At 37.4% G+C, this 12,838-nt stretch overlaps 1 protein-coding gene across 3 annotated transcripts; it reads left to right on the plus strand.

The window, feature by feature from the left end:
* Window positions 1-268: 268 nt before the first annotated feature.
* Window positions 269-12,583, plus strand: LOC144660215 (riboflavin-binding protein-like). Of its 3 annotated transcripts, none has more exons than XM_078520817.1 (4): window positions 269-327; window positions 8,957-9,250; window positions 10,678-10,747; window positions 11,714-12,583. In XM_078520817.1, exons 2-4 carry the CDS (start codon window positions 8,966-8,968, stop codon window positions 12,055-12,057), a joined length of 699 nt encoding a protein of 232 aa, XP_078376943.1. In that variant the 5' UTR covers window positions 269-327; window positions 8,957-8,965; the 3' UTR covers window positions 12,058-12,583. The 3 variants fall into 3 exon arrangements, with proteins under 3 accessions (XP_078376943.1, XP_078376941.1, XP_078376942.1); XM_078520815.1 differs by lacking the exon at window positions 269-327 and adding an exon at window positions 5,914-6,303; XM_078520816.1 differs by lacking the exon at window positions 269-327 and adding an exon at window positions 6,794-6,851.
* Window positions 12,584-12,838: the final 255 nt, after the last annotated feature.

Here is a 12,838-nt window from a genome sequence, read left to right on the forward strand (position 1 = left end):
AATTGAAATGAGTCTATGGGCCTGTTTACATGATTCCGGAATGCTTTATTCTACTGGTCCTCTACTGTAGGTAGGAGTTCCCTGTTGTTAATTTCTTGGACAAGGGGCATTGTTCTCTCGAAAGGAACGAGCCCTTCATGTGAGACCTTGGGACAGGGTCTACCCGATCCCCTTAGACAACCAATAACCTTATTCGAGATGTCATAACAAAATATTAGAAACATCACATTTTAGCATATTCCCCATCAGGCCTGATTTCCCATCATCACTTGATTTAAAGAACCGTCCTCAAGATAGTACGCTGTATCATTGCCGGAGAAAAATCAGGTAAGATCAGTTGAAGTCCCAAAGTTAGTTTTCAAATTTGTTTTTTCGCAAGTATATATGGAGTTTGAAAGATCAGAACACTAAGCATGACATCAAGTGGTGCAAAGTTAAACAGCCTAGGTCTTATTCGAATATTACCAAGAGATGTAATTTGTGTTTGTGGGAGAAATGTTTCATTTTATGTAAACCGGAAACGAGCCCGTATCGTGTTGCAGACATGCTAGGAAATTCTTGCTGGAAAACGTTATCATGTAACTAGTGATAAAGTTCCCGCGTGACGTGACATGTGACACACAATGTATTGTATTGTTCTGTATTTTCAAATTTCTTTCAATGTAACCGTTTTTTCTGGCAGTCCCCTGATGATTGCCTCGCATGAGGCATGAAACTCAGAGTAGCGATTAAACAGATTTTAATGCCTTGGTTGAAATCGACTAACAACAGATTTAACCTGAAAACCAATTTGACCTGCAACAGATATTTAACGAAGTCCGGATCACTTTGGTCGGTTTTCGTCGGTCTGTTGGCGTAATTGTCGCAACTGACAAGCAGTGAAACGAACCTTCTGAAACAGTTGGCATAAGAAGCAACATCTACTTTCCGTTGCAGCGAATCTATACCACACAAAGTTTTCATGTAATGCGGATTTGGACTTGAACGAGAACAGTGGCGAATTGACGGCACGGATCGGCGGATTTGCGTACCCCGATTCATCAGGGGCGGATCCAGGGGGGGGGGGGTGGATTGGGTGGCTAGCCACCCCCCTTGATCCACCAGAAAAATGAAATTAACATATCGAAATAGAAAATAAGGACAATATCCATCCAACTTTCATAGTCAGGCGGCTGTTCAAAGTTAAGAAAGGCCATTTCTCCAAAATGGGACATTTTCGACAGCCTCATTTACGAACTTCTGGTTTAATGTAACAAAACATGTGTGTATAATTTAAAAAAAATTAGATTTCTTTCAACTTCCAAGAGTTGTTTTAGCCTTGCTGGAATGATTTTCTTCTCCATTTACATCTTTTTAGCGAGTTTTCGTACCGTTTTTTCGCATCGAAGCGATTTCACAAGCAAGCAAAGTCGCCAAAGTTGTCCCCAGGCCACTTTGCCAAGGGCTAAAGATTTTCACGCACGTGGGTGAGCAAAAAAAACGCATATCTGTTCTTTCCTGTAAGTTCCTGGCTTGTCAACTTTAAATTGCAATCACTGTTCATTTCATAAGAACTAGAATTTCTCTCCGAAATATAACTCGAGGTAAGTTAAAAAAAGAATATTTAGTCAAATTATCAAGGAAAAACATTGGTTTAATAATTTAATTGAGAGCTGTTTAAAGCTGCTCAGAATCGCGGAAATCACGTCTAAGAGGCTTCAACTTTTCAAAAATTTTCTGAGGGGGGCATGCCCCCAGACCCCCCTAGGAGGATGGAGTTTTCCGCTCCATAAAATATGGGCCTCAGACCAAAAATTTTTTGCATTCCCACTTTCAAATAAAGGCCTAACAGCCCGAAAACCCCCATAAAAAAAAACTGGGGTTTGAACAATATAGTAAACAACAATATCATGGTATTAAAAACAGCCACCCCCCTTTGAAAAATCCTGGATCCGCCCCTGTTCATCTCCTCTTTAAGCAATATATCATTTTTACAGCAATATTTTAAGCGCTGAATGTTTATTTTCTTCTAATTTTAAATGCATTTTCCGGTATCTGAGAGCATGCCCCACGCTTCTTCACTCAAATTCTTGATGCGCGGGACTGCGAGCTAAGTTAGCGTATCGAACTGTGAAACAGTATTTACGGGATTGCCGTCCCGCTCCCCTCAAAAAATCGAGGTGGGAACGGTTCCCTCCCGATTTTTTTTAGTAGAGCGGGACGGCTGTACACAGGCTAGGGATTAAGCTTTTTGCATGGAATTATTAATCTCGTACCCAGATCTTCTCAACCCTGGGAGAGAACATCTGGTAAAGTCGGATTTTGCTCGCGTCAAATGTGTCAGAAATGTGACACACGACGCGACTACGCATGCTCGGCAATTTAGTAGATGAAAAACTCACTTGGCCGATGTAAATAGCTAATGAACTTCTTTCCCATACAAGGAAAGACAAGTAACAGAATCTTGAAATAGATTTGAGAAAGAAAAAAGCCGCCAGTCGTGTTTTTGCTGATAAATTAAAACACTCAAACCAACCTTCAATAGTGGGGAAAAGCGCGCGCTGTGTTTGACGCGTGCAAGCTAGCCGTACGCGTCAAGTACACGTCAGATTTGCAAAGTTTTTTGCCCATCTTTTTACCCACGAATATCGTCATTTTAAAACATTTTGTTCTAACAAGCTTGAACTACAAACTGTATCTATAGCTTATTCGCATTAGTAACGTTTAAAACATGACGCGTTTGTAGAAAAGCCTTTAAGGTGGCTCGACCCAGTTTTTTTCTAGCGATACCTAACAACTTTGAAACCCTGATACTTAAAGGGATTGATGTCAATGACAAAACTACTACATCACATGCATTACACATAGACTGAACTTCAATATGATATAAATTTTTGGCGATCAGAATAAATATCACGTGGCAATGACGTCACAGAGGGTTTTGCTCTGAATCGATTTTTAGGCGGTAACCGCATTTTCTCTCGAGATCCTCCACGCTACGTATTCCTTGGGTGTTTGCCTTCCTCTCAGTGGAGTTTCATCGAAATCTACAAGAGAAATTTTGAAATATCTTGGAATTTCTTTTTAGATGGTATAATTTATGCGTAAAATAAAGTCAAGACTTCATATAAAGAAATTTGCTTCTTTTTTATGTTAAATGAGAGGATTTAGCCCACATTCCTTTTAGAAATGTCCCATATACTAATCCAAACCTTTAAAAGAAAGTAGACTTGCGCGATTTCGAAATATATGAAATTATCTATATCGGAGTGGAGCTCAATGTTTAGCTCTATTTACCATTTTTACGGCTACTTTTGCAAAAAAGCGATTATTTCAAAAACCCGTCGATGAATTTTTTCCAAAATTTTTCAGGGTGAAAAATATTCAGTACACCACACAATCCCTAAATTTCATGCTCATTGAAAATGTCTAAGGTTGTCTAAACTAAACGGAAAATTGAGTAAACATTGAAGCGATGTCGAAGTTTGAGATAATTTTGTGCTCTGGGATTTCCTTTTGTTTCGAGTTAAGCACAACATCGAATTCCTGTGCACTGCGCGTGAAATGACTACGCTTGGCTACCTTCCGAAAGCTTTCCGAAATCTTTCCGAAATATGGAACAATGGAAAAGAAATTGTCACGCATTAGCTTTTCTTGTTGGGTCGACGTCTTGGTTGAGATAAAAGTTAAAAATGCCAAGTACAAGAAGATTAGGTTTTTTCTCGTATTGAAGTGCTGCCACTTCTTTCAGTTGAACTTAGAAATGCAACAAGTAAACAATCTTTTCTAATAAATACTGGACGCCAGATTCAGCTTGCTTATAATACGTGAAGTCTATTTTCTGTCCGTTTTACTTTTTTAAATGACTGAGGAGGCATAAAAAAAATAACCGGCTTTGAGTTTGGTGTTGTGTGACTGCTTTCTTCAGTTGGAAATGTATTCATTCATCCATTATTGTTTACTTGAACTCGATGAGAATATTACCATATTCCGAACCATTTCGGAAAGCTTTCGGAGGGTAGCCAAGCGTGGTCATTACACGCGTGGTGCACAGGAATTCGATGTTGTGTTTAAATCGAAACAATAGGAAATCCCAGAGCACAAAATTATTCAAAACTTCGACATCGCTTCAATGTTTACTCAATTTTGCTTTCAGTTTAGACAACCTTAGATATTTTCAATGAGCATGAAATTTAGGGATTGTGTGGTGTACTGATTATTTGTCACTCTGAAAAAATTTGGAAAAAATTCATCGACGGGTTTTTGAAATAATCGCTTTTTTGCGAAAGTAGGCGGAAAATTTGTAAATAGAGGTAAACATTGAGCTACACTATGATTCATATATTTCACTTATTTCGAAATCGCGCAAGTCGTCTTTCTTCTAAAGGTTTGGATGTAGCATATGGGACATTTCTAAAAGGAATGGGGGCTAAATCCTCTCATTAAACATAAAAAAGAAGCAAATTTCTTTATATGAAGTCTTGACTTTATTTTACGCATAAATTATACCATCTAAAAAGAAATTCCAAGATATTTCAAAATTCCTCTTGTAGATTTCGATGAAACTCCACTGAGATGAAGGCAAACACCCAAGGTATACGTAGCGTGGAGGATCTCGAGAGAAAATGCGGTTACCGCCTAAAAATCGATTCAGAGCAAAACCCTGTGTGACGTCATTGCCACGTGATATTCATTCTGATCGCCCAAAAATTTATATCATATTGAAGTTCAGTCTATGTGTAATGCATGTGATGTAGTAGTTTTGTCATTGACATCAATCCCTTTAAGTATCAGGGTTTCAAAGTTGTTAGGTATCGCTAGAAAAAAACTGGGTCGAGCCACCTTAAAATCAAATATTTTCCTACTAGTTAACGCACGGTGCGCGCGTGCGAAACAAAGTTTGCATCATCCGCGCGCAAATGCTGAAGCTGTTCATCAACCAATCAGATTGGCGAATTGAACCCACTTGACCAGGGCCCGGTTGTTCAAAACTCCGATTAGCGCTAATCAGCGATTAAATATGCTTATCGGCGATTAAATTTTAACACGCGATTAGATTGCGTTGCTCAAAGCCCGATTAGCGCTAATCAACGATTAAACTAAGGGTTAAATTTAACACTGGTCCGGGTGAAGATTAACTCACTAATCGGCTGATTAAACTGGAAAAAATGGCGGACTTGTTGTTTGTGAGACAAAGACGCCTGCGAAGTTATCAATTTTATAATATAACGACACCATACGGCTTGTTGCGATCAAGAACTACGACCTTTGTCGCTAAAATAGTTTTATTTACTTTTTGCTGTACATTTCTTTCATGTGTAAGCTTTATTTTAAGCTTTATAAAACAATAAATACAATACAAAAACAAGAACTACGGCCTTGCTGCGGCAGAGCGTCTATAAATAATTCAATAATCCAGTAAATTACAAACCTCGTAGAGGCAGATTTACGAAGCGTGGTCACGCTCTGAAACCAAATGTCCAAATGCTAGTCATCACTATGATTTAATGCCAGTGGAAACATGATTATTTTCGAATCGGACCAGTTAGTTTTACGTCGCCGACAGCTGTTTTCCTTTTACCACATGCGACACTACAGACGCAGGGCATATTGGAAACCATCGCAGTGTTCACTCAAGGAGAATTGCATTTTGGGATACTAATCGTCGATTAGCGAGACTATACAAGTGGTTTTACACCAAGTACTAACCGTTAATCGGCGATTAACTAATCGCGCCTCTAATCGGGCTTTGAACAACGTTCTCAATTCCACCGATTAGCTAACCCGGTGTTAGTGATTTTAATCGACGATTAGGCTTAATCGCTGGTTAGTTTAATCGGAGTTTTGAACAACCGGGCCCAGATGTGTACTGCCATGGTAAGTATACATCAGGGGCCCGGTTGTTCAAAACTCCGATTATACTAACCAACGATTAAGCCTAATCGTCGATTAAAATCACTAACACCGGGTTAGCTAATCGGTGGAATTGAGAACGTTGTTCAAAGCCCGATTAGAGGCGCGATTAGTTAATCGCCGATTAACGATTAGTACTTGGTGTAAAACCAATTGTATTGTCTCGCTAATCGATGATTAGTATCCCAAAATACACTGCTCCTTGAGTAAACACTGCGATGGTTTCCTATATGCCCATATGGCGTACGCAGTGTCGCCTGCGGTAAAAGGAAAACAGCTGTGGCGACGTAAAACTAACTAGTCCGATTCGAAAATAATCATGTTTCCACTCGCATTAAATCATAGTGATGACTAGCATTTGGAGAATTGGTTTCAGAGTGTGACCACGCTTCGTAAATCTGCCTCTACGAGGTTTGTAATTTACTGGATGTATTGAATTATTTATAGACGTTCTGCCGCAGCAAGGCCGTAGTTCTTGTTTTTGTATTGTATTTATTGTTTTCCATATTTCCTTGTTAGCACTAGTAAAATTACTAATTTTAAAAACACGAAACAACTTTTTAAAGACATGTTTCGGCATGACTTATGCCATCTTCAGTTTATTGAGAATTTAAAATCTAGGGCTATATATATACCCAAGCTACAAATACAAAAATAGAAATGTATACAAAGTAAAATTACAATAACAAAAGATAATGGTAAAGCCGTTACAAAGTGGCAGGTACTGTCTGGTACTGTCTAGAACAGTAATTACTCACAGTGTGAGCTTTAGACCGTTAATAATAGAACAAAAGTACAAAGTTTAATGTACAAATACTTACTTTGTTACAAAGTTTAATGTACAAATACTTACTTTGTTTAATGTACAAAGTTTATTTACTAATATCCCTCTTGAGGAGACTATAAATATTGCAGTCAATACTATCTTCAAACATAATCCTGATTTTCCCATTAGTAAGGTTAGTCTTAAAAAGTTGTTTTCATTTGCTACTTCTCATACCATGATTTTTTATTCAATGGTTGTTTTTATGATCAAATTGATGGGGTGGCTATGGGCTCCCCTTTGGCTCCTATCTTAGCTAACTTGTTTATGGGTTTCAATGAGGAACAGTGGTTAAATAATTATAAAGACTCCCCTATCTTATTTTACCGCAGATATGTCGATGACACCTTTTGTGTATTTAACAATGAGCAAGATGCCATGTTATTTTTAGATTACCTTAATACCAGACATCCTAACATAAGATTTACATTTGAAAAGCAGTTAGAGGGTAAATTACCTTTCTTAGATATTTTAGTAGATAACTCTTCTCCTATTTGTACCATGTCTATATATCATAAGAAAACCTACACTGGTCTTCTTACTAATTACTTTAGTTTTACTTCATTTAAGTATAAAATAGGTTTAATTCATACCTTAGTTGACAGAGCTTTTAAAATCAATAACTCTAATTCGGGTTTTCGCAAAGATCTCGCTAAATTAACAGAAACTCTTAAACGTAACTCATTTCCCTCCCACATTATTGACAAAATCATTAAACGTTATCTAGATAATGTTAGACTTAATTCCTCTAGTGATGTTAGTATTAGTAATTCTAACAACACTAGCACTCGCTATTTCAAACTACCTTTTATCGGCAATGTATCTAATATAACCCAGATAAAAATTAAACAGTTATCTAGGCGTTTTTGCAGCGACTTAAACATCAAGTTAGTTTTTTCCTCTTTTAAAATAAAGAATTTTTTCAGTTTTAAAGATCCCATTCCTGATGCTATTAGATCCTCTGTTGTTTATCAATTTACTTGTGCGGGATGTAACTCCCGTTATATTGGCGAGACTTCCCGTCATTTTTCAACAAGGATCAAAGAGCATACTTTAACTGACAAAAATTCACATGTTTTTAAACACCTTAACAGTTCATCTAATTGCAAAAATTTATACACATCTGATTGCTTTAAAATTTTGGATTCTGCTCAAACCGTTTATTTTCTTAAATTAAAAGAGGCCTTTTACATTAATAGTTTAAAACCAGATTTAAACACTCAAGTGCAGCATGTCAACACCTTTTTATTTTAATCTTTTGTTCTATTAGTAACGGTCTAAAGCTCACACTGTGAGTAATTACTGTTCTAGACAGTACCAGACAGTACCTGCCACTTTGTAACGGCTTTACCATTATCTTTTGTTATTGTAATTTTACTTTGTATACATTTCTATTTTTGTATTTGTAGCTTGGGTATATATATAGCCCTAGATTTTAAATTCTCAATAAACTGAAGATGGCATAAGTCATGCCGAAACATGTCTTTAAAAAGTTGTTTCGTGTTTTTAAAATTAGTAATTTATTGTTTTATAAAGCGTAAAATAAAGCTTACACAGAAAAGAATTGTACAGCAAAAAGTAAATAAAATTATTTTAGCGACAAAGGTCGTAGTTCTTGATCGCAACAAGCCAGTATGGTGTCGCGCGTTATATTGATAAATTCGCAGGCGTCTTTGTCTCACAAACAACGAGTCCACCATTTTTCCCAGTTTAATCGGCCGATTAGTGAGTTAATCATCTCCCGGAGCAGTGTTAAATTTAACCCTTAGTTTAATCGTTGATTAGCGCTAATCGGGCTTTGAGCAACGCAATCTAATCGCGTGTTAAAATTTAATCGCCGATTAGCATATTTAAGGTCATTGCCCTGTATTGCATTGCGCATCCTTCTGCGCAGATTTTTGTTTTTGCGCGGGGTTTTTTTTTTTTTTTTTTTGGGATTTTTGTTTTTTTTTTTTTTTTTTGATTTATTTTTTATAAAATAAAAAATTATTTTTTTTTTTAAAAAAAATTGGGTAGAAGTATTAAATAATTTATTTTTTTTTTTTAATCGCTGATTAGCGCTAATCGGAGTTTTGAACAACTGGGCCCTGGGTACGAGATTACATGAGGTGAGGACACAACGGGGGGACCCACGGGCGAGTTTCGTCCCGATTTACTCCTCGCCTTCCGCACGTGGGTCAGTTTGTGAGGTGCACGCTTTTCTTACTATTTTTGTGTTTTTTTTTTTATCTCCGAACCAAGCTCCTAGTTATGGCGAAGCTTGCCCTGACCGTTTTCTTAGTCGCACTCTTCCAAGTCATTACAGTTCACGCAGTTTATACAGAAGACAAGTGCATCAAGGGCAAGTGGCACAAGGCTTCGCCATCGCCCGAAACAAAAGAGTTCAAAACGTGTCATGCGTTCAAGGAAAGCAGTTGCTGTACGGCCGAGTTTACAGCGGAATTGATGGCTAACGAAACCCGTAATTTGTACAACCATTCCTGGCATCGGTGCGGTCAACTGTCGCAAAAATGTCAACAGTTTTGGGTCACACAGGTGAGCTTATTTATATCAAGATTTCTGCGATTTAATTTTCAAGCGAACAGACGGAAAATCATTCAAACTGTTTCATAAATATGCTTTGAACTGACCTATGATCAGGCTATAAATTTGTGTCCAGGTTGCCGTTTACTCTTGGCTTTTGTTTTCACTCGAAAACTGGACTGATCTCGGTTGCATTTTGACTGAAAATTTGCAAGGATAGCAAATTTGCGAAACGAAATGGAGCTTGTGTAATAACAAAGTTTAGGTCAACAAGATCATCAAAACGCCTCTGGGATTTTTCCGCAGAGTATAAGCTTACTCTTGTAAAAATATATGCATGTGGCGTGGCACGTTTTAAGAACGAAAAAAATATAAATAGAGCCAGCTTTTTCTTTGCAAAAAATTGTTCTCGGCAAGATTTTCGCAGAACACCATACATTAATTATGCATACAATTTTGTAACTCTCGTTCTGTTCATGACTGTGAAAGATTATATGGAAGAATTTGTATGCATAATTAATGTGGGTGCTCTGTGGAAATCTTTCTCTCTACATTATAAAATTTTACATCGTAAGTAAAAAGTTCACTTTTAGCTTAGAGTCTTTTAAACTCCCCTATTGTTTTAGAACTTTTTGTTTCTTCAGTTAAACTGTTATATGTTCTTGCAGCACACAATACATGCAGAAGTGATGACCCTTCCCAAGGGGATCCTAAAAGATTTTTGGGAAATCGGTCAAAAATGAAGTAAATAAAAGTAGCTGAGACCTTCTGTGTTGAATAATTGTTCAACAAATTAAAAGTTGCATTGTCTTGTAGCATGGCATCCAATATATGATATAGGATACTTCTCGCAAGCGACATGCAAGGTCAAGCACTGTCTGGTAATTGTTTACACAGACCGGCCACACAGGCCCATAATTTATTAAACGATGTAGAGATGTGATCATTCCTGAATTCAAAAGAACCCATCAAATATGTAATCTGTCTCTTACATTTATAATTTGTATCAGTCCTTTCTGACTTTCCAGGCGTGCTTTGCTTGTGTTTTGCGTGGTGATTTCTTGTTAACTTGATCTCTGTTTGTGTAACATATATTCCTGTTGCTAGTTCCCAGTCCCAATTTGGTTTTATTTATTGGTCAATCACAACAGAACTTAGTACAGATCCTGCCGACCGCCTCATGGCATTAAGTGATTGTCATCGCTTAAAAATTATCTTTGACCTGTAGACATGCACATGCAGCAAATAGAGGTTTTAAGTTCTTACAATGTCTTGTTTTGTAACAATGAACATCAGATACATTATTTAAGACAACGTTTTTCCCAGATACCTAGGCGTCAAGGCATGCAAACATTAATTTTGTGAATCATCACCATGTCCCTCAGTAAAGGCTAATGTTCATCACTTTTTATTGTTTACCATGACTTCTCCATTTGCAGGAATGTTTTTACCAATGTTCTCCAAAAGTTTATAAGTGGGTGCATCCAACTTTTAAAGAGGCACTAAAAGGTAGGCTTATATTTTTTGTTGTCGACTTAATTCTGTAATGTTGCAATAATGGCTTGCTAAGGGTTATTTTGTAACAGATCACGATAACTATATAATAAGGTAACTTCAGACAAAATTTGTTGATACATGTACTTTTGTCTCAGTTGAGCATTGACTAGCTGGAGGCCCTGCCAGGGTAAATTCCGACAAGCGACATGGCCCAAAAAGTAGTGACAGCATACTAATAAAATCGCGACAAACGACAACCCTTTTGGAAAAACTTAAATTCCGACAAGGACAAGCAATTTTCCTTCAATTTAATTACTGACAGCGACATAAAGAGCGATATAACAGCGACACGGCACATTTTTAAATTTAGGCAAGCGACACGGGGAACCCCCCTGCCAGGGCCTCTAGCTGGAATGAGAGTTCTGAGGGGTAGGGGGTATAACTCTTATTTCCCAGCCCAAATTTTGCCCAAATCCCTTTCCTAGCCTTGTTTTCCAGGTTTGCCCAAATCCCAGTCCTATAAGTTCCATTGTTTTCTTGTTTGTGATTCCCAGTCCCAGTCACCCAAATCTCATTTAATTTTCCAAGTGAAAATTTGTCCATTTCCCAGTTCCCATTTTTTTGGCACTCAAGCCACTTTGGAATGTATAGTTGAGACTTTCATAAAGTCTGGTTAATCAAGATCCTGGTTGGTCAAAACTTTTTATGGAAAGTATAAATGAGAATGCAAATATATCTACATCTACATTTTATTAAGTCAGTAAAAGTCCATTCGGATATCACACCAACGCCTTAACATAATTACAGTGATTAAAAATGAGTAAAATACTTAAAAATTCTAAATTAGGAAAGCTAAATTGATAACGATGGGTAAACAACTAAATAAATAAAAATAAATGAGCAAACACGCCGCACATACTTTCTTATATAATATAGTTATTGTCTTTATAAAATATAGTTATTGCCATTTTTTTGTAGGCGTCCCTGTTTGTTCAAACATCTGTGATCAGTGGTTCGATGCCTGCAAGACCGACCAGATTTGTGTGGAAAATGTTCTTGAAGACTATAACTTCACAATTCACGGTGAAAACCTCTGCCCCGCAAACAAGAGCTGTGTGACGTACCAGGCAATGTATGGAAATGGAAAAAACCTCTGTGAAAAAATGTGGGGTGGATCCTACATTTACACAACACCAAATGCTGATTATTCAAACTGCCTCATGATGGACGGATCCAAACCAACGGTGGGAAGTCACGGCGTTATCAATACTGCCTGCGTTACCTTCTTGGTGATCTTGTTTAGCGTGGCTCTTATGCTATAAAATAATTTTTTTAGCATTTTTTGTTAATGGTTCCTTTTCGCAAAAGCTGATCTAGCTTTGAAGCATATGTTGTATACTTTAACTTGCTGAATTCCCTGTCTGATGGACAATTTCAAAACTGATTATTTTGTGTTTTTTTTTATTTATTCATAACAACTTTATTGCAATATTAAGGGAAAAAAAGGAAATGCAAGAGGGTGTCAGCAGGGAGGAACCTATCCTCATGTAAAGCGGTCCCACTTATTAGCAGGGCTTGAGACTAACTTTTTAACTCACTGGTTTACTGGCTAGTGACATGTCAGATTTTACTAGCCAAAAGTAATTTTTCACTAGTCAGGTATATTGATTTCTATCAAGAACAGTTGACTTTTTCGAGTTTTTCACTAGACAAATGGCTAGTAGGAATGCTAAACCTGGTAGCCAAACCCTAAATTTTAGTAGCCTTTGGCTAGTTGGCTACCGTTAGTCTCGAGCCCTGATTAGGGACAGTAATTTTGGCAGGGTGTCCGGGGGGGGGGGGGGTGCCCCCCCCCCCCCCCCGGGCTGTAACCAGACTTTTCACATAGAGGAGGCAAAACTTAGTTGTGAGTGTAAAAGGCACAAGCCGCTAGTGGAAAGAAAATTTTGAAATCTAGAAGCTTTAAGACACTATTTTCTGCATTTTTCATGATATATTTCTTCAGAAAAATCAATCAAATTCTAGCCTAGTGGGGATTATTTTCCCATCTCAACATATTTTTTTAAAAAAATTTGAGTTAAAATCTAGATGAGGCATTAGTGC

This window comes from Oculina patagonica, chromosome 7 (assembly GCF_052425735.1).
Source record: "Oculina patagonica isolate OP01 chromosome 7, crgOcupat, whole genome shotgun sequence".
Taxonomy (NCBI): Eukaryota; Metazoa; Cnidaria; class Anthozoa; order Scleractinia; family Oculinidae; genus Oculina; species Oculina patagonica.